The sequence below is a fragment of the Oncorhynchus tshawytscha genome, linkage group LG07, assembly GCF_018296145.1.
Source record: "Oncorhynchus tshawytscha isolate Ot180627B linkage group LG07, Otsh_v2.0, whole genome shotgun sequence".
In the NCBI taxonomy this organism is placed as follows: Eukaryota; Metazoa; Chordata; class Actinopteri; order Salmoniformes; family Salmonidae; genus Oncorhynchus; species Oncorhynchus tshawytscha.
The window spans coordinates 282,479-304,513 of record NC_056435.1 but is presented as its reverse complement, the minus strand read 5'-3'; the positions used below and the strand labels follow the sequence as shown (position 1 = coordinate 304,513).

The 22,035-nt window shown below is 44.5% G+C and overlaps 1 protein-coding gene across 4 annotated transcripts; it reads left to right on the top strand.

Annotated features, from left to right (window-relative positions):
* The first annotated feature begins 5,912 nt into the window (after positions 1-5,912).
* Positions 5,913-14,001, top strand: LOC112253642 (early endosome antigen 1). Of its 4 annotated transcripts, none has more exons than XM_024425568.2 (9): positions 5,913-6,016; positions 6,122-6,351; positions 6,886-7,006; positions 9,524-9,654; positions 10,055-10,153; positions 12,548-12,744; positions 13,013-13,076; positions 13,205-13,267; positions 13,400-14,001. In XM_024425568.2, the coding sequence occupies exons 2-9, from the start codon at positions 6,142-6,144 to the stop codon at positions 13,730-13,732; spliced, it is 1,218 nt and encodes a 405-aa protein (XP_024281336.2). In that variant the 5' UTR covers positions 5,913-6,016; positions 6,122-6,141; the 3' UTR covers positions 13,733-14,001. The 4 variants fall into 4 exon arrangements, with proteins under 4 accessions (XP_024281336.2, XP_024281335.2, XP_024281338.2 ...); XM_024425567.2 differs by having other exon boundaries at positions 5,915-6,030; XM_024425570.2 differs by adding an exon at positions 6,485-6,543 and having other exon boundaries at positions 6,001-6,351.
* The last annotated feature ends 8,034 nt before the right edge of the window (positions 14,002-22,035 follow it).

Below are 22,035 nucleotides of genomic sequence, written 5' to 3'. Positions count from 1 at the left end.
TTTCCATCAGACCTTGCAGGAGGGGGCTATTTCCATCACACCTTGCAGGAGGGGGCTATTTCCATCAGACCTTGCAGGAGGGGCTATTTCCATCACACCTTGCAGGAGGGGGCTATTTCCATCAGACCTTGCAGGAGGGGGCTATTTCCATCAGACCTTGCAGGAGGGGGCTATTCCCATCACACCTTGCAGGAGGGGGCTATTTCCATCACATCTTGCAGGAGGGGGCTATTTCCATCACACCTTGCAGGAGGGGGCTATTTCCATCACACCTTGCAGGAGGGGGCTATTCCCATCACACCTGGCAGGAGGGGGCTATTCCCATCACACCTTGCAGGAGGGGGAAGGCTATTCCCATCACACCTTGCAGGAGGGGGAAGGCTATTCCCGTCACACCTTGCAGGAGGGGGAAGGCTATTCCCGTCACACCTTGCAGGAGGGGGAAGGCTATTCCCGTCGCATCCCTGATCTGAGCCGTGATCCATCCCACTGAGTATATGTATATATAACACCTCCACCTGGAGAGGAAGGGAGAGAGAGTGAGAGGGAGGGAGAGAGGGAGAGAGAGAGAGAGAGAGAGAGGGAGGAAGGAGAGAGGGGGAGAGAGAGAGGGAGGGAGGGAGAGAGGGGAGGGATGAGGGAGTGAGGGGCAGAGAGAGAGGGAGGGAGAGAGGGAGAGAGAGAGAGAGAGGGAGGGAGTGAGGGGCAGAGAGAGAGGGAGAGAGGGAGAGAGAGAGGGAGAGCGGGAGAGGATTCCAGAAATAGACCCCAATACCAAAGACTGGTAACCAGAGAGGGGCCTGCTCCTCAAGCGTACCATGCGTCAGTCCGGATAGAGCATACTTATGATGAAAGCTGAAGGATGTATGGGTCATTCAACCCCACACAGGTCTAGACCACTGACCTATAGACTTGGGTACTCTGGGTAATGAGGCACAACATCTAGCTCCTATCCCCTATAGGCTAGATCTTTAAGGACTCTATGACCTCATCCTCGCTCCCATGTTGTTGTCCATCACTTAATGGCTGCTGAGCTGCACAATGCTATGCCTTTGACCTCCGCCAAAGTTAAGTGCTTTTCATTGTACCTGCCAGACATGACGTTGCCTAGTGCTCCATCCCAAAATGACTCAAACAGTACACACACACGCACACATACATACACGCAGACACATGCATACACACACACACACACACACACACACACACACACACACACACACACACACACACACACACACACACACACACACACACACACACACACACACACACACACACACACACACACACACACACTCACACACACACACACACTCACACACACACACACGCACACACAATAACAAATGGGCCATTATCGCTAATAAAAGACTCTCTGGTGCAAAGATGCTTCCCAGAAAGACCTTTCACAGCTGCAATCTCCAGCCAGTGTTAGCTTAATGTGAGACAGTTGAAGGAAACAGGTGGTGCAGTGGTAAAATAACCCTATGGAGACTACCTTTTTACCCTACTGTCTATTCCCAATGTGATGACTGTTTAATGCACTTTTTAGGACATCACTTTGACTGCCTGGGTCTCAGAAGCATTGCTGATAGTGGAATCAGCCCCTGTGTGCTATTGACAGAATGAGCTACAGATGCTTGGTGAGGAAAAAATAAAAAACACATTGACAGTTTATTTGTTAAGCTATTGATCATCCTGCAAACGTGCAATACCATATGGAATTTCCAACTTCCCAACTAGTGCTAAAATGTATATTTTGTTTCTTTGCCTGGTTTACACAACATTTCTGCTTCACAGAATAAAAAATAAAAAACTTATCTCGGTGTCTAGAGGGAGATCTAAGGGGCTTGTTCCCAGAGGGAGATCTAAGGGGCTTGTTCCCAGAGGGAGATCTAAGGGGCTTGTTCCCAGAGGGAGATCTAAGGAGCTTGTTCCCAGAGGGAGAACTAAGGGGCTTGTTCCCAGAGGGAGAACTAAGGGGCTTGTTCCCAGAGGAAGATCTAAGGGGCTTGTTCCCAGAGGGAGATCTAAGGGGCTTGTTCCCAGAGGGAGAACTAAGGGGCTTGTTCCCAGAGGAAGATCTAAGGGGCTTGTTCCCAGAGGGAGATCTAAGGGGCTTGTTCCCAGAGGGAGATCTAAGGGGCTTGTTCCCAGAGGGAGATCTAAGGGGCTTGTTCCCAGAGGGAGAACTAAGGGGCTTGTTCCCAGAGGGAGAACTAAGGGGCTTGTTCCCAGAGGGAGATCTAAGGGGCTTGTTCCCAGAGGGAGAACTAAGGGGCTTGTTCCCAGAGTGAGAACTAAGGGGCTTGTTCCCAGAGGGAGAACTAAGGGGCTTGTTCCCAGAGGGAGAACTAAGGGGCTTGTTCCCAGAGGGAGAACTAAGGGGCTTGTTCCCAGAGGGAGAACTAAGGGGCTTGTTCCCAGAGGGAGATCTAAGGGGCTTGTTCCCAGAGGGAGAACTAAGGGGCTTGTTCCCAGAGGGAGAACTAAGGGGCTTGTTCCCAGAGGGAGAACTAAGGGGCTTGTTCCCAGAGGGAGAACTAAGGGGCTTGTTCCCAGAGGGAGAACTAAGGGGCTTGTTCCCAGAGGGAGAACTAAGGGGCTTGTTCCCAGAGGGAGAACTAAGGGGCTTGTTCCCAGAGGGAGAACTAAGGGGCTTGTTCCCAGAGGGAGATCTAAGGGGCTTGTTCCCAGAGGGAGAACTAAGGGGCTTGTTCCCAGAGGGAGATCTAAGGAGCTTGTTCCCAGAGGGAGAACTAAGGGGCTTGTTCCCAGAGGGAGATCTAAGGGGCTTGTTCCCAGAGGGAGAACTAAGGGGCTTGTTCCCAGAGGGAGATCTAAGGGGCTTGTTCCCAGAGGGAGAACTAAGGGGCTTGTTCCCAGAGGGAGATCTAAGGGGCTTGTTCCCAGAGGGAGAACTAAGGGGCTTGTTCCCAGAGGGAGATCTAAGGGGCTTGTTCCCAGAGGGAGAACTAAGGGGCTTGTTCCCAGAGGGAGAACTAAGGGGCTTGTTCCCAGAGGGAGAACTAAGGGGCTTGTTCCCAGAGGGAGAACTAAGGGGCTTGTTCCCAGATGGAGAACTAAAGGGCTTATTCACAGGGGGAGAACTACGGGGCTTGTTCCCAGGGGAAGAACTACAGGGCTTGTTCCCAGGGGGAGAACTAAGGGACTTGTTCCCAGGGAGAGAACTAAGGGGCTTGTTCCCAGGGGGAGAACTAAAGGGCTTATTCACCGGGGGAGAACTACGGGGCTTGTTCCCAGGGGAAGAACTACAGGGCTTGTTCCCAGGGGGAGAACTAAGGGACTTGTTCCCAGGGAGAGAACTAAGGGACATGTTCCCGGGGAGAGAACTAAGGGACTTGTTCCCAGGGAGAGAACTAAGGGACTTGTTCCCAGGGAGAGAACTAAGGGACTTGTTCCCAGGGAGAGAACTAAGGGATTTGTTCCCAGGGAGAGAACTAAGGGGCTTGTTCCCAGGGGAAGAACTAAGGGGCTTGTCCCCACTGGAAGAACTAAGGGGCTTGTCCCCACGGGAAGAACTAAGGGGCTTGTCCCCAGGGAGAGAACTAAGGGACTTGTTCCCAGGGAGAGATCTAAGGGGCTTGTTCCCACAGGAAGAACTAAGGGGCTTGTTCCCAGGGAGAGAACTAAGGGACTTGTCCCCACGGGAAGAACTAAGGGACTTGTTCCCAGGGAGAGAACTAAGGGACTTGTTCCCAGGGGAAGAACTAAGGGGCTTGTCCCCAGGGAGAGAACTAAGGGACTTGTCCCCACGGGAAGAACTAAGGGACTTGTTCCCAGGGAGAGAACTAAGGGGCTTGTTCCCAGGGGAAGAGTAGATGGGTGTAAAGCCATGTGACTCTCCTTCTCATTCCTTGGCCCTAACCTCCTGGGAAGCAAGTGTTGTAAAGCTCAGATTTACACCCCCCGTTCTCTTCCTCAGTGTGATGGACCCGGTCGGACAGTTTAAAAACAGAAGTATTTATGACTCAGCATTCACTCTCATCTTCCATTCCTGGAGCTCTCTTGAGCATGTGCCTCAGCCTCAGCCTCAGCCTCAGCCTCAGCCTCAGCCTCTGCCTCTGCCTCAGCCTCAGCCTGGCCGGACGGCATGAAGAGCAGGTTTAAACTTAGCTGTCAGTTCTGCTTGGCTATACAGAGCTTTCGGAAAGTATTGACTTTGTCCACATTTTATTACGTTACAGCCTTATTCTAAAATGGATGAAATAAAAAATACCCCATAATGACAAAGTGAAAAGAGGTTTTTAGAAATTTTAGCAAATGTAGAAAAGATGTATTACTTATTTACATAGGTATTAAGACCCTTTGCTGTGAGACTTGAAATTGATCTCAGATGCATCCTGTTTCTATGGATCATCCTTGACTGTGCATGTCAGAGCATGTTTTGTCATTATGGGATATTGTGTGTAGATGGATGAGGGAAAAAAACAATTGAATCCATTTTAGAATAACACTGTAACATAACAAAATGTAGAAAAAGTCAAGCAGTCTGAATACTTTCCGAATGCACTATATGTTCCCTTACGGCTTGTGTTTCGGTGGAAGCACGCGGTGTGTGTGTTCTCAGATCAAAAACATGTATTTGTTTTAGCTCATTAACATAGTATGAAATGCACTTTTTATTTAGAATTGTAATAAAAGGTCTCCTCATAGTGTTTGATAATGCTGCTTCAGGTCATAAGCAGATTGTGGCTGTCTGCTACTGATGGTGCCTGACGCCTAAGGCCAGGTACACGTCACTGTCCCATTGTTGTGGCACAGGGCTCTGACGTGGACAAGGAGGAGACGGCAGATCTGGCTTCAAAGGACAACTCCTGTAGAAACTGTTGACATTGCGTTATGCTATTTTGATACCCGAGCAGACAAGGTGAAAAATATGTTGATGTTGTTGAGCAAGGCACTTACCTCTAATTTGCTCCAGGGGCGCAATACTACTATGGCTGACCCTGTAAAACAACAAATATCACTGTCTGCACCTATCCGGTGTTTGTGACAATAAAACATTATTTATTTGATTTCTTTCACTCCCTGAGCACTAGTTGATGACGTGGACGTGGAATAAGGCAGCCCCCCCGCACCTCTATAATGACAATACTGATGATTACTCAATGCAGGTGCAACCTCTGTCTCCCTCTACTGGTCATACACTACTAGTACATGTTCTCATCTGCAGCTGGCCAATTTGATCTTTGCTGTTTTCCCCTCTGGATGTCTCCCTGCTCCGACCATTTTTAGAGGTGCCAAGAGCCTTAACATTTACAGTCAGCTGTTTAGGGAGGATTTAGCCTCACTGGAAGGTAGAATTTCAAGCAATGCAATTTACCATCCATTATAATTTATGCTTACTGTATTTATATTATACATGATGTATGTTGACTGTGTAAATTCCTCTGTCTGTATTCTGTCTGTATATTTGTCTATTGCTGGGTATGAGTAAATGTCTATTGCTGGGTATGAGTAAATGTCTATTGCTGGGTATGAGTAAATGTCTATTGCTGGGTATGAGTAAATGTACTTGGTGAATAAGTACCTTCTGATTCTGAAATTATGGTGAAATGTATGTCAAGTGAAGCATCCAATGGCCTGTTAGTCTCCTCTCACTGCTTTCTGACCTGCCCTATGGCCTCCCTCTGAGCTTTGAGGGTGAAAACAGACTATCACACACCTACTGTATTTCTGTCTGAGATATCATCTACTGTAGGAATGTTTTTTATGTACAGTAGACGATAAAAAATATATATATTTAAATCCTGCAACATAATTTAATATCTCAGTATTGTCAGATCAGACCTCCCGCCCTCACCTACCGTTAACCAATCATGTCAATGCAGAGCTATACGGAGCCCCCCCACATTGTTAGAAGATTGAAGAGGCGCACAGCGATGCAGTACAGAGCTCAATTCAGCCTCTGCCCCGCTATTGCGTCTCAGACCACATTTTCGGATCAAGCATAAATAGGCTCTTCGGCACGGCCTCGCGAGCGTTACAGGTGCGCGCCAACAGGTGATTTTGATTCGATTGTCACATAACGCCTCTAATCTTTTTATTTTTATGAACGGTTTAGTCAAAATATGTTGCAATTTGTCTATTTTAGGTTTCAACACAACAAGAAAAATGGATCTCTCGAAGAATACCGTTGCAAACAGGAGAAACAGAAATGCAACCAAAGGGAAAAAAGCTACTCACAAGTCAAATATTTCACCGGCGATCAGTAGACTCATTCAAGACCCTTCAAATCATATTCCATTGGGACGACAACTTCAGAGGACACCGCCAACGTTAGAGTTGAACGTAACTCGGCCTTTGAGCTTTAAAACACATGTGGTAGGCCGAATCTCGTTCACCACACTTCTGCCTAGGTGCACTGGGGTTTTACAGTGCCTTCAGAACGTATTCACCCCTAGACTTTTCCTACATTTTGTTGTTACAGCCGCAATTTTGTCCCTGGCATATGTAGGACAATCCAGGAGTGGAAAGCTCATCCAGAAAGACTCACAGGTGTAATTGATGCAAAAGGTGACTCTAACGTATTGACTCTGGGTTTTAATACTTATCTAATCAAGATGTATATTAGTGTTTTATTTGTTGTAAATTCTAGCATTTGTAAAAAAAAAAAAAAATATTTAAAAAAAGTCTTCTACTTTGTCAGAGTATTTTGTGTCTGGTTGACAAAAAAACGCCAAATAAATAAATTTTTAATCCAACTTTTTATCACAACAAACTGTAAAATCAAGGGGGTGTGAATACTTTATGAATGCACTGTAGTTTGTAGGCCAACTTGAGCCCATTATTCTAGAGGGTAGGCCTAGCTGACAACTAATGAATTTCTATCCGTTACCATTTTGTCTTTCCATCCAGATTGAAACCACCCCTGGGCAAGAACCCGTGTCTCCTGCGCTAAATATGACCATGGACCTTTACACAATCGAGCCTGCAGAAACGGATACATGCCGACGGTCTCGCATCACTTCAAGCACACGTGGGTGTTTCCTATATTGTTCACAATCCTATAGCTGTATATTTGCACCAATATGTGGTTTGATATGTCTGAGGTGACAAACATAAACACACACAGGGGTGTCGTGCACCCCCAAAATCTGAGGTGCCACAAAGTACAGTGGTCACAAAGTAGGGTGGTCTGGAGGGGGCTAGGCTCCATCTGCATGTGAGAGAATTTAGCCTGAATTGCTTTTTCCTGGAATTTAGAGCCATAATCATTATGCTTAATTCTATGTGCAAAAATGTATATTTTTCTGCATATGTAACCATACCTCTTGAGCTGTCTGTATCCTCCTGACTTGTGGTTATTTTTTTGCTAATATCTGGGTAGAAGATTGAAAGGAATGTGAGTGTTGTTCAGTTCATTTAGTAATTGCTTGCTTTCCTAAAGTCTTCCAACCTTGCCAGCAGGTATGCCAAATATTTCTTTAGTTGTCACGTGCCGAATACAACGTGTTTAGACTACAGTGAAATGCTAAGATGGTTAAACAAGCTAGCGACTCTAACTTGATTAGTAGCCTGAAATGTATTTTTGGTAGCTAGTTATGAGGTTGGGAGATAGGTTCTCAATCTGGGCTAGCCAAAATCAACATCATAAAATTGCTAGGTGGCCTATAGTATTTCAGAGAAACGACAACTATATATACAGTTGTCTGAAGTTTACATACACTTATGTTGGAGTCATTGAAACTCGTTTTTCAACCACACACACACATTTCTTGTTAACAAACTATAGTTTTGGCAAGTCGATTAGGACATCTACTTTGTGCATGACACAAATAATTTCTCCAACAATTGTTTACAGACAGATTATTTCACTTCTTCACTGTATCACAATTCCAGTGGGTCAGATGTTTACATACACTAAGTTGACTGTGCCTTTTAAAGAGCTTGGAAAATTCCAGAAAATGTTATGGCTTTAGAAGCTTCTGATAGGTTAATTGACATAATTTGAGTTAAATGGAGGTGTACCTGTGGATGTATTTCAAGGCCTACCTTCAAACTCGGTGCCTCTTTGCTTGAAATCATGGGAAAATCAAAAGAAATCAGCCAAGACTTCAGAAAATTGTAGACCTCCAAGTTTGGTTCATCCTTGGGAGCAATTTCCAAATGCCTGAAGGTATCACGTTCATCTGTACAAACAATAGTATGCAAGTGTTAACACCATGGGACCACGCAGCCGTCCTATTGCTCAGGAAGGAGACGTGTTATGTCTCCTAGAGATGAACATACTTTTTTGCGAAAAGTGCAAATCAATCCCAGAACAACAGCAAAGGACCTAGTGAAGATGCTGGAGGAAACGGGTACAAAAGTATCTATATCCACAGTGAAACGAGTCCTATATCGACATATTCTGAAAGGCCGCTCAGCAAGGAAGATGCCACTGCTCCAAAACCACCATAAAAAAGCCAGACTATGGTTTGCAACAGCATATGGGGACAAAGATTGTGCTTTTGGAGAAATGTCCTCTGGTCTGATGAAACAAAAATAGAACTGTTTGGCCATAACCACCATCGCTATGTTTGGAGGAAAAAGGGGGAGGCTTGCAAGCCGAAGAACACCATCCCAACCATGAAGCACGGGAGTGGCAGCATCATGTTGTGGGGGTGCTTTGCTGCAGGGGGGACTGGTACACTTCACAAAATAGATGGCTTCATGAGGAATGAAAATGATGTGGATATATTGAAGCAACATCTCAAGACATCAGTCAGGTAGTTCAAGCTTGGTCGCAATTGGGTCTTCCAAATGGACAATGACCCCAAGCATACTTCCAAAGTTGTGGCAAAATGGCTGAAGGACAACAAAGTCAAGGTATTGGAGTGGCCATCACAAAGCCCTTACCTCAATCCTATAGAAGTGTGTGGGCAGAACTGAAAAATGTGTGTGCGAGCAAGGAGGCCTACAAACCTGACTCAAACCTGACTCAAACCTGACCAGCTCTGTCAGGAGGAATGTGCCACAATTCTCCCAATTTATTGTGGAAGGCTACCCAAAATGTTTGACCCAAGTGAAACAATTGACAGACAATACTACCAAATACTAATTGAGTGTATGTAAACTTCTGACCCACTGGGAAAGTGATGAAATAAATCAAAGCTGAAATCATTCTCTACGATTATTCTGACATTTCACATTCTTAAAATAAAGTGGTGATCCTAACTGACCTAAGACAGGGAATTTTTACTAGGATTAAATGTCAGTAATTGTGAAACTGAGTTTAAATGTATTTGACTAAGTTGTTTGTAAACCTCCGACTTCAACTATATATATTAATTAACAGGACCGATCTGAGGGGGCACGTGCCCCTGTGTCCTCTGAACACATTTCATTAAAGTTCCATTTCTTATCTATTTTAATGTAGTCCTATGTCACATGATCCTACTGTAGGTCTATAAATCTGAATGTTTAATGCTTTGGTTTATGATGGTGCAGAAGCTTGTAATGAAAAAAATATTATCAGCATGATCCACCAAATGTTATCAATGTACATGTTCAGTCTGTTCAGGCAGTGTGCTGGAAGAAGACCCCTACTCATTGATAAGAGGCATGCAGGGCTATGAGGTTACTCCAGCAGACCTTGTATTCCTGAAGAGAGCCAGGCAGGAGAGGCAGATCAATGCCTTACAGGTGAAAACCCATATATCTGATGGTGAAAACACCCACTTGATTATTTTAATGACTGATGCCCATGGTACCTCAAATTACGCAGCCATTTTGTGCTGCTTTGATCACACATTTAAAGCTATTGTCAATATTCCCTCAATCACCTGGGTTCTTTATTCGCAGACATAGCAAAACTCTTTTGCAGCAAAATGTTTTGCCACAAAAAATTCAGGCAGGTTTCGTTCCGTTTGCGTTTTCTCCAGTTTGGTTCAGTTTGCAACTAAAAATGTTTTGCAATGAAAACAAGTGTTTCTGTTGGACAAATTCAGGTAGGTTTGATTCCTAATGAATACACCCCATTAGGGTCTACTTGGTACAGTTGAATGATGTAATGTTCAAGGCTGTCATTTTGTTTCCTATGCAGAGAGAGCTGGATGAGTTACTGAGGCAGCGGAGGAACCAGATGCTGGCCAGGGATCTGTCCTTGGCCTCCAGAGAGAAGATCCAAACTGACCTTGATGAGGTGAGACCACATGTTACTGTACAGTACTGTAGCTACTAGGGATGTGACAAATGTACAATTGTTCTTAACTTTTAAACTGCCGTCATGTTTATACGATAAGAGAACTCAGATATGGTCCTTCGTATGACCCTGTGTGTATATATACACTGCTCAAAAAAATAAAGGGTAACACAATGTAACTTCAAGTCAATCACACTTCTGTGAAATCAAACTGTCCACTTAGGAAGCAACATTGATTGACAATACATTTCACATGCTGTTGTGCAAATGGAATAGACAACAGGTGGAAATTATAGGCAATTAGCAAGACACCCCCCAAAAAAGGAGTGGTTCTGCAGGTGGTGACCACAGTTCCTATGCTTCCTGGCTGATGTTTTGGTCACTTTTGAATGCTGGCGGTCCTTTCACTCTAGTGGTAGCATGAGACGAAGTCTACAACCCACACAAGTGGCTCAGGTAGTGCAACTCATGCAGGATGGCACATCAATGCGAGCTGTGGCAAGAAGGTTTGCTGTGTCTGTCAGCGTAGTGTCCAGAGCATGGAGGCGCTACCAGGAGACAGGCCAGTACATCAGGAGATGTGGAGGAGGGCAACAACCCAGCAGCAGGACCGCTACCTCCGCCTTTGTGCAAGGAGGAGCAGGAGGAGCACTGCCAGAGCCCTGCAAAATGACCTCCAGCAGGCCACATGTGCATGTGTCTGCTCAAACGGTCAGAAACAGACTCCATGAGGGTGGTATGAGGGCCCGACTTCCACAGGTGGGGGTTGTGCTTACAGCCCAACACCGTGCAGGACGTTTGGCATTTGCCAGGGAACACCAAGATTGGCAAATTCACCACTGGCGCCCTGTGCTCTTCGCAGATGAAAGCAGGTTCACACTGAGCACATGTGACAGACGTGACAGAGTCTGGAGACGCCGTGGAGAACGTTCTGCCTGCAACATCCTCCAGCATGACCGGTTTGGCGGTGGGTCAGTCATGGTGTGGGGTGGCATTTCTTTGGGGGGCCGCACAGCCCTACATGTGCTCGCCAGAGGTAGCCTTACTGCCATTAGGTACCGAGATGAGATCCTCAGACCCCTTGTGAGACCATATGCTGGTGCGGTTGGCCCTGGGTTCCTCCTAATGCAAGACAATGCTAGACCTCATGTGGCTGAAGTGTGTTAGCAGTTCCTGTAAGAGGAAGGCATTGATGCTATGGACTGGCCCGCCCGTTCCCCAGACCTGAATCCAATTGAGCACATCTGGGACATCATGTCTCGCTCCATCCACCAACGCCACGTTGCACCACAGACTGTCCAAGAGTTGGCGGATGCTTTAGTCCAGGTCTGGGAGGAGATCCCTCAGGAGACCATCCGCCACCTCATCAAGAGCATGCCCAGGCGTTGTAGGGAGGTCATACAGGCACGTGGAGGCCACACACACTACTGAGCCTCATTTTTTACTTGTTTTAAGGACATTACATCAAAGTTGGATCAGCCTGTAGTGTGGTTTTCCACTTTAATTTTGAGTGTGACTCCAAATCCAGACCTCCATGGGTTGATAAATTTGATTTTGTTTGAATGTGCTGACAAATTTGTTGTCAGCACATTCAACTATGTAAAGTAAAAAGTAATAAGAATATTTCATTCAGATCTAGGATGTTATTTTAGTGTTCCCTTTATTTTTTTGAGCAGTGTGTATATGTGTGTGTGACCCGAGTCTATTTGCTAGGCAGGACTGAGGTAGACTGAACTGCATTGCCCCCTAGTGGTCATACCAATGTTATTTTGAAAACATTAATAATATATAGATATATATTTAAAAAAACCTCAGTCCTCCCTAGCTAATAGACGCAGCTCAATTTACTGCCGTCTCCCACCCACTCAGCAACAATGATAGGTAATGCCGTTTTAGGTTCTCTGCTCCCTCCATGTTTTCAGGACTTTGCTACTGTCGCTTCCCACTCTGACATTTCGCCAACTGTTAAATATGATGACGTGCGGGGTGCTTTTATATCCGTGACTAATCATTTGAAAGATGCATATCCCCTCCAAATAACGTTACAGCATTGTTGCGTTAGGTATGTTTGTATTTTTCCATTGATGATGATGATGATGTGAATCTGTTAGTTGTCGTTTTGTGATAACTACACTGAATGTTATTCAGTTAGGGATTTTCTCCTTTAAACGTTCACACCACTACTAGATACTGTCCTATGCTGAATGTCATGTTGCCAACCATTGAAGTTATGACCTTGAGTTAACACTGCCTCTTAACTTGACTGTGCTATATCTTATCATTTATCTATATAAATGTGTATGTATTCATAATTTTCACATACTCATATTCGTAATATTTGTGGATATGTCGACGCCTTCTCTGAAAATGGTTCTGTTGGACATCACGGTTCAGATCCTGTCCTGTGAGCAGACTGTTCAAATGGGGCAAGTGTTCCTCTCGAGGAAGCTGAGCTCAACGGAGGTAGAGGCCCTGGACTCCAAGTCCCTCCTGGCCCAGATAAAGACTGCTGATGTCCAGCAAGCTGTAGAGGAGGAACAAGCTGAGATCACTGCACTAGAGGACAGCGTGGCCAGAGCCCTGGAGCTCAGGTAGCTAGCTATCTCACTTCATGTTACTGCAGTGGCCAGGATCATATTTATTAGGCACCAAATGGAAGAACATTTACTGGAAAAGGGGCAGGAAAACAGGCATGGACTTACAATACGAAGCATTAGTTTTTGTTCTGATGCAAAACGTTTTGCTACAGTGTGCCTTAATGAATATGACCCATGGAAGACATGGCCAGTGTGCAGTTTGTTGATGTTTACGGAAACAGGAGTTCTGGCTTTATATTAATATTATTGTTTCTAATTTCAGAGAGAGAGGGGAGCAAAGACAACAGGAGATTGAGAATCGGAACAGAGCCATCCTCACGAAAAAGGTGCTATTTGTTCAACATTTGTCACCATGTAGTTTTAAGTTATACGATGAATTACCAACAGCACTGTATGGTAATGGGCCAGTTCTTTCTGGACATGTATAACTGATGAGCACTGCTTCATCTCTAAGGTAAACATCAAGCATCTGATGAAGGAACTATCAGAGCTCAAATCCCAGCTGGCTGGGGCAGAGGTAAGTCTGTATGTAATAAGCTCCGAGTCTGACCTTGTGGTGTCTGGGGTGTTGGGAATTTTCAGTCACATTGAAAAATATTTGTACTTCCTCAAAAGAGATTCCATGAGACATTTCCTTGTAACTTCACAGGAGTCTTTGCTAGCCATTCAAGGCAAGATGGACACTTTGAAAGACACAGAAAAAGAGGAAGACACAGGTCCCCAGGAGGCATTGCAAGTCGCCCCAAGCCAAGCAAAAGCTCCCAAGAAGGCACCCAAGACGAAAAGGAATGGTGGAGAAACAATTACCCAACAGGCTTCTCATGTCCGAATTAAAGCTGAAAATACACCTACCATAGTTGGAGAGCCACATATGGCCAGTGGTCTCAGACGATCTACAAGAATAGCTACCAAGAAGAGCTGCGTTGAGAATAAGCCTGTTTTAAGGAAAACTCGCCCTGTCAAAACAAGCATTTCACTTTGAGAAATTTTTTTCTCCACTTTTCCTGAAACTCTTAAGGAGTTGTTTTCCACTGCTTGTTTGGTACTGTGGTTAGGTTTATATCCAGTTGACAACAGATTTTAATGCAGATATTCAAAAGTCACAGAAACATTATATGCATTTTTCCCACCAGATGTGCTTTCATCAAACTGACTTTGTAGCGGATAAAGTGTTGTGCGTGACAGTGCACATAACACTTTTGTACTTAAGTTTTCATGTACAGAATAAAATAAAACAGACGTTTTAATGTGTTTCCATAGCATTTTCAATTCTATGGATGATTTTGTCACACAAACTGCAATAAATAGCACACTTGCCCAACCTGGTTTTTGGCCCATTCTCTATAGACTACTGTCTGCTGATAAAGTGGACAGGTTAGGTTATACACTGAGTGTACAAAACATTAAGAAGTTCTTCCCATGACAAGAATGACCAGGTGAAACCTATGATTCCTTATTGATGTTACTTGTTAAATCCACATCCACTCAGTGTAGATGAAGGGGAGGAGACCGATTTAAAGAAGGATTTTTTTAAGCCTTGAGACATGAATTGTATATATGGGACATTAAAGAGGGGACTGGACAAGACAAATGAACAGGGTATGGTAGTAAGGGGCCAGGCGCACCGGTTTGTGTCAAGAACTGCAACGCTGCTGGGTTTTTCATGCTCAACAGTTTCCCATGATTATCAAGAATGGTCCACCAGCCAACTTTACACAACTGTGGGAAGCATTGGAGTCAACATGGGCCAGCATCCCTGTGGAATGCTTACGACACCTTGTAGAGTCCATGCCCTGACAAATTGAGGTTGTTCTGAGGGCAAAAGGGGGTGCAACTCAGTATTAGAAAATTGTTCTTAATGTTTGGTATACTCAGTGTACGATGAGATATGCATAAAGACAGTCTATCACTGTTCATGTCACCCGCATCATTCAAATGATGGCCTAACCGCAATATTTTTGCATGAAGCTTATCACTGTGGCGTGCTTTTAAGCACAAGTTATTGAAACAACAACAAAGCAGCCACCCCGCCTGCATTTTGGTGAAAAACTGAGGGAAGGGGCTGGAGAAATGTCACCACTCAAATTCATAGACTGAGCTATGGATGCCAGCAGTGGCCATCCATGGTATCAACATTATAGTTTAAACCATGTTTTGAAGCTGTAGTGTTTTTTAATGATACTTTGAGTAAAACAAGCTCATATTTGGGGTTCTGATGGGGTATGACAGAGCATTAGTAAGTGTTATTCTTCAAGATGTAATGGGTACTCGGTATATCATTCATTTAAAGTCCAAAAATGGATGTAGCAAACTAAGGATTCCAGCAACAAAATAATCAAGATTCTAAATTGGTTTGGCTCAGTGTACAGATCGATCTACTTGTACCTTTGATCAGATATATTGCTGAGTAGACCTACTGTTATTACTGGAATAAAATCTTCTAGAAATGGATTTCTCTTATACCAGTGTTTTCAGATATAGAATAATAGAGCCCTCTTGTGGACACTTTGGAATCTGACAATGCAGGATCTGTTAGTGTAATTGGTGTGTATAGTTGTGAACCCTAGAATTTCTACAGTGCAGGCCAGGGATATTTCTGCTGATGCATGTCTTTCTGTGTGCCAAGTTGGCGACAGTCTAGTCAAGCCCTGGACGAGTTTTAATGTGAAGGAAATTGATGTCCTGCTACATATGCTACATAACCTGAGTCATAACCTTAGCCTATTAGCAAGACCAGTGTTCATATTATCCTCAGTGACCCTGTAGCTAACGGGCATCTTATATACATTTTCTCATGTTGACGTCACTCTTAAGAAGCTTGAGAACACACAGATACTCTCACTCATCAGGTGTACAGCAGCTCGGCCCAGTGGAGAGGGAACAGTAGGAAATGGGTGGTGAACAGCAGAATTACCCAGAACTCCCAGTTATTCTTGGCTGCCAGACAAGGGAGCTGAAACGAGGAACGAGATGGCTGCCATTTTGTTAACATATCACAATCAACCCTTCTGTGTCTTTTAGAACAGAGTGGAGGAACCCGTCCCAAATTTCTGTCCACTTTATTTCAGTTGGAGCAGAGAGAATTGGCACATTTCTTTAGACCTGTAGATTTAGAAATAGTTGAAATGCTGTCGACGTTTCCCAGACTTGCCCTGACAGTTTCATGCCACACTGCAGTATTCCAGTCAGTCATCTGAAAGAACCATTTTCTTATTCTTTATCCAGCGTGAAGATTCAGCGTTTTCTCACTCCTCTGCTATCTGTGTTGTGCCACATTGACATGCGTTTTCAGTAAACTGCACAGTGAGTTGTTTACTCGGTGAGATTAAATAGAATTTAAATTATAATTTTGTGTAAGCATGCATTTTTCCCATGCACAATTTGTCTGTAGTGCAGATTTGATTGAATGCAGCCCTGGGTTCCCTCAGTACATACAGTATCTGTTGAAGTTGGTCAGGCGCCTCCACGGACTGATGTGGTGTATTTCTAGGGCTTTAGATCACCTAGTCCTTTCTGTTTGGCTCTACTGTTGCAGTGTGAAAGGAGACCGATTACCGGTATCTGGCATTGTATTCAAAGTAGTGCTGGCTATACAGTTTGCTCTGTGTGGATTGACTTGTAGTTCCCTCTTCAGAAGAGCTTGACGGGGTGAACACAGATGCCCTATTCATCATCCAGCAGGCCTGTCCTCTGCAGTCCCTAGTCTAGACAAGAACCAACATGCCACCCTCTGTCTTTGTGCTCTTTGTGCCAGCAGATCAATGTCGAGAGGGACAGGATGCAGCTTTGACAGGAACCAGGCTTATATCTTTACTGTTTGGTCGTCGTCCTGGCGAGTGACACAAACGAGTCCCTGCTGCTAGCGCACTTCAAGGAATTTTTATTTCTGCTACAGTACCTTTTTGTTTATTTCTAAATTTAATCTGTTGCAGATGACATCATGGTAATGATGGATGGTTGTTTGCAACCGGTGGTCACATCTGTCAATCATGCCAGATTTCATCAAGGACTGCTGTGTATAAACATAGTAGGCTGATACAGGCAGTCAGGCAAACTTTTGCTCGTTACTCTCCCAACCATATCCATTCCTCCCCCCTCCCCCTTGCTAATTAGCATAGTAATTTGACATACTGTTGCACAGTGTCTGCTGAAGTGGTATTGTTCAGGGGTGACAGTGCAATGTGCGATCTGACTCTGCAGGGTTCAATCAGCGTCTCTCAAACTCTGCCTGTTAGTTTAACTTTCCTCCTCTGGCTCCAGACCCCCAGTGTTTCATATGACATCTTTACTAGACAGCTGCGCTGCCCAGTCGGCTTGTCCTGAAGTCGTCTGTCTCAACGAGCCTTTTGTAGAGGCCAGGGTAAGTGATCTATTACCCTCGGTCTGTGAGCCCTGAGCTGAGCTAACTCAACTCTCTGACCTTTTGGAAGGGAGTGGTGGATCTACCTCCATGAACCCACTCCCCTGTTCTCTGTCTATGCCCAGATGAAGGACCATGGGACCAGGCCTCTGACCAGATGATTGCTCTGTAAAGAGTCAAGGTTATAAAAAGACGATTGTGAAACTGCAGGACAGCAAGCACATGAGTCCATGGTCTGAATATGCAGGGGTATATGTACTGTAGTCTGTTTGGATCAGAAACTCTATCTCCAGGCACTCACTAGCTTGTTTTGGGCTGTTCAGCTAGGTTCCGCTGCGGCACATTTCATTAACCTGAGGTAGGCCGTGCCTGATTCCACATATTCAAACCCTTTGGTACAAGGAGACGCTAATCTGGAGGGAAATGGAGGCTGCTGTTCGAAACAGTTTAATACTTCCCTGAAATGTTTCGTATGGCTTTTTTACATTTTAAAGTACTTTGAAATATTTTGACCAATATTTGCTAATGCAGGGCCAGCCATTGTTCAGAAGCTTTCTGGGTATGAGTGCTTCACCTCAAATACTTCAAGTCAAAGAACCAGATCGTGTTTATAGACCGAGTCCAAGCAGACAGGGGAGATCCCAGGCCAAGAAGCTGTGGGCAGAGAATTATCCCCAAATTGCTCATGTCTTTCTTTCTGCGGTCGGTGGAAACTTTCTCTGGGTTTAAACACTTTTAAATGACCACTTTACCTGTTGTTTCTGCCACAGGAAAACAGAACACCTCTGTCTCCAACCGTGCAGTACTTTATTCTGCTTCTCTTTTTGGATGTGTTTTCAGTGAAATTATATTGATACTAAATGAGAAATATAAGTCTAGAAACAAACCGCATCCATATTGATATCTGTTTTTCTCAAATCTATTTTGTCTGCCCGTCGCCCTCTAGACTTCATGTGGACTCCGTAATCTCTGGTTCTACCACAAGGAGGCGGTGTGTGACATGTCTGACATCTGTGTAAACCTTGGGCCTATCATGGAGGTTAGGACAACCCAGAATGCGACGAAATGGAAGACACACACAGACACAGTCATCTAATTTCCATCGCTTAGCACTCTGCCAAAGTCATCTGTCGTCTCTAGTAATGTTGTTCTGTTTAGTTTGGACAGTCCCTTACTGCCAAGTAAAACCCTATAATCGTATATTACAGACAGAATGAGCCCGGCTAAGTATGTGAATCAGTGGCACATGTAACAGTAGTCGTGCCAAGTCTAACTGGGCAGCAGGAGCCGGTGCACTGTAAACATATCCAACCGCTCTGTGGGACCAGAGTGTGAAACCAGCCACTCAAGTCCCCGGCCAACACCGATAAAATCCCAAACCATCAGTGTTTCGCTCTAGACAATTCTCCCTTTTGTTGTTCCACAGCATTAAACAGTAATAATGGCTATAGTTTATATAGTAGATTGATTTATCAAGGATGGTGGCCAAATTGGGCATCTATATATTGCTATATTAAATGTTCACTCGCAATAGGCTGAGATATTAAGACCTCTTTACTTGTCTTTGTGCTGGTGCAAGTAGGCCTATGGACCGACCAAGAAATAAACATCTGAAGTTTTTATTTTTTACATCAATTTCGTATCTTTTTCAATTATAAGGTCATTTGTATTTTGATTATAGAATGTTGAATGATTTGCAGGAAATGCTCAATATTGTTTCAATTTACAGCTGAATGTGATATATGCATTAATGTAATTCACATTATCATTAAGAATAAAGGACTGTTCAATCAGATTAGACGAATCATTCACATAATTAATCAAGTTATAAAAAATATGCCCAGAATATCTACCTCCCCTCCCTGCTCCAAATATCCTCCAAATCCACCCTCCTCTCCACAGCTCTTTTGGATAACACAGACATCTGCATGTTGAGAGAGTTTGATGAACGCTTCAACTCACTGATTGAGCGATTGCAGCGGTATTAGGATGAGCAGTTAGTCTTCCAACTGGCAGTTGTTTGTAGAACTAGTTGGATGAAAGAGCAGCAGTGTCATTGGTTTCTGTGGCACCATTACAGCCAATGGAGATGGACACCGTTCCTGTTCTTAATGTACGTTCTCAACATGCCCTTTCTCCTCTTTTGATCAGTGTTTGAGGAGAGAACACTGTGGCTTATCCTACATCTGTGTGCAGCAGAGAGCACCCAGCAAAGCTCTGAAGTCATTTGTTTTGCTACTCTGTGTGGAATGGCCTCTGGAAGAGAGGGGTGGTTTGGGGGGGGAGAAGCGGTAGCAAAACAAGCATGGCAGCGGCTCCGCTAAGTGTTGGCTGTGATGCTGAAGAGGAGCGTGGAAATAAAACATACCAGACTAAACATTTGCACACTGTCTGCATGCCAGCTTGGTTTCCGACATGGATGGATGGAGGCTGGGGGGTTTAAGGGATGACATTCACTGCCAATAATGCCCCCACCCCCTGTTACGTATACATTGTACATTCTATTAGAGTGAAAATAAACTCACATAAGGCCATTTTACTTTCATCATTAGAAATGAAAGTAGAGTGAAGGGTATGTTCAGACAAGCATTGGGTTTGAGGTATGAATAGTCCTGAGTCCCCTTTCAACCCCCTTCTTTCTCTCTCCTTCTCACACACAGCGACCCCCTCACCCCCCTGCGGCCTCCAGCCCACAGCATCAGGTTTAGGCTCTGGCGTTGTAGAGGTTTGTTTTAGAATACCAAAGCCGTGAGCACCTCAGACAGTGCATACGCCTCTCAACTCCACAAATATGTCAGAAGCATATTAGACAAATATTCCCTCCAACTGCAGTGCCAGTGTACACACCCCAGAGTTCCTCCCATCTATCAACTCATGCTGAAGTGTTACTCTGGAGGCAGGAGATTTACAGTGATCAAAGTGTCCTTTTGGCTGACCCGTTAGCTAGAGGCTATAGAAAGGAGAGACCAGGGCAAGGCTACACTGACTGTGCTGTCCCAACAGCTTATCACATGCAATAGTGATTACTGCATTTCTGCTGGATGCTATGCTACCTCGCGTTAGCTAACGTGTAGACCAGGGGTGCCCAACCAGTCGATCGCCATCTACTGGTCGATCATGGAGTGCTTGCCAGTCGATCGTGAGATGATTATACATCTACTTAAATTCAGCCTCACATCAATGCCTATAATCTCTTTCTGTTTTAACGTTCAACAGTCCTCCATTCACAGCAATGTCTGAGAAGTCAGGTGATTTACATAAAATATGACCAGTCCCTGCCCACTTATTGACGTATGCCTAGTTAGCGTGGTCAGATGTCGTCCGCCAACTCCAAGTCGAGGTCACGGTGATGCCAGGCAGGTAGCTAGCTAGCTAACTTTGTAGCCAGATTAGTTCTTAAGTTGTGTGGTTGACAGCAGCAATAATGAGTGGAGGGAAGGATACAAAAAAACTGAAAACATATCATTTCCACAAGGAAAGGAGGATTCTTTTTTTTGTCATGTCAAACTCAAAATGTGTGTGCCTCGTCTGCCATAATAGCATCGCTATCCCAAAGAAAGGTAACACAGAACGACATTTTAAAACCACACACAAAACCCAGGAAAGAGATTTTCCGGCAAAGACTGAATTACAAAGAAGAAAGGTACAAGAACCAAAAGAATCAACTGGCAGTGCAGCAGTCACAAGGCCTGTGACCTAAGGGACGCGGCAACCATAGCATCTTATCATGTGAGTCGTGTTCTTGCTAAGCATAAAAAGTTGTTCAAAGATGGAAAGATGATCAAGGAAGCATTTATTGAGGCTGCAGACTTGCTGTTTGAGGATTTTAAGAATAAGACTGAAATTATGGCTGCGATCAATGACAGTCAGTTGTCCAGAAATATGGTGACAAGAAGATGTGAGGGAATAGCAGAGAACCTTGAGCATCAACTGAAGAAAGATATGGACAGTTGTGAGTGTTATTCCCTCCAGTTTGACCAGTCCACAGATAAGGTAGATGTGGCACAGTTATACCTTTTCATCAGAATGGTATTTGACAACATGAAAGGACATCCAAGGGGCGAAGATATTTTTCAAGCTTTTAGGGAGTTTGCTAACAAATTCTAACTGCACTTTTGTAAGCTTGTCTACATTACTACCGATGGGGCACGTGCTATGGAGCCCGCATTAGTGGGTTTGTTGCATTGTGCAAACGAGATGATTCTTTCGCCATCTTTCTTTGTTATCACTGCGTAATTCATCAGGAAGCTTTGTGCAGGAAGATGTTAAACATGAAAGAGGTGATAGATGTTGCGATGAAGATTGTGTCTTCTATTCGAGCAAGGAGCCTACAGCAGAGGCTTTTTCACACTCACTTAGAAGAGACTGAATCGGGGCACACAGACCTGCTGCTGCACACGGATGTGCGGTGGCTGAGCCAACGTACATTTTTAGGTTGATTTAGTGAGTTGTTGTCTGAAATCAAGGAGTTTCTCAAGGTCTCCAAACATGCAGAATATGCACAGCTAGAGGACACACAGTGGCTCCTGGATTTATCTTTTCTCACTGACCTAACTTACATGCTTATTGAATTGAATGTAGAGCTGCAAAGAAAAGGCAAACATGTAATGGACATGAACAGCTCTGTGAACACTTAAATGCAAACCACAACTGCTCACAAGAAATCTGCAACGTAAGGACCTGCACTTCTTTCAACACATGCATTCAGAACCTGAACACCAGGGCAAGGATACAGCACAGCTTTAGAGTCCAGAACATCTTATCTGAGTTTTGACAGTCGTTTCACTGACTTTGCATCACTTGAGCCTATTGCCACTTATATGTGCTTTCCGTTTGGCACAGACATAAATGTGGAAGTCATTGCCTCCAAAATGGGATCACTTGTTCAGTTGGACACAACTATAGCAGAAACAGAAATTCTCACC

What these genes read in the sequence shown, in the direction of transcription:
- LOC112253642 (XM_024425566.2), top strand. Translation starts at nt 6,079, where the DNA reads ATGAACGGTTTAGTCAAAATATGTTGCAATTTGTCTATTTTAGGTTTC. An exon ending in TCCAAACTGACCTTGATGAG is followed by an intron (nt 10,154 to 12,547) that starts GTGAGACCACAT and finishes ATCACGGTTCAG; the next exon opens with ATCCTGTCCTGTGAGCAGAC. An exon ending in GCCAGAGCCCTGGAGCTCAG is followed by an intron (nt 12,745 to 13,012) that starts GTAGCTAGCTAT and finishes TTCTAATTTCAG; the next exon opens with AGAGAGAGGGGAGCAAAGAC.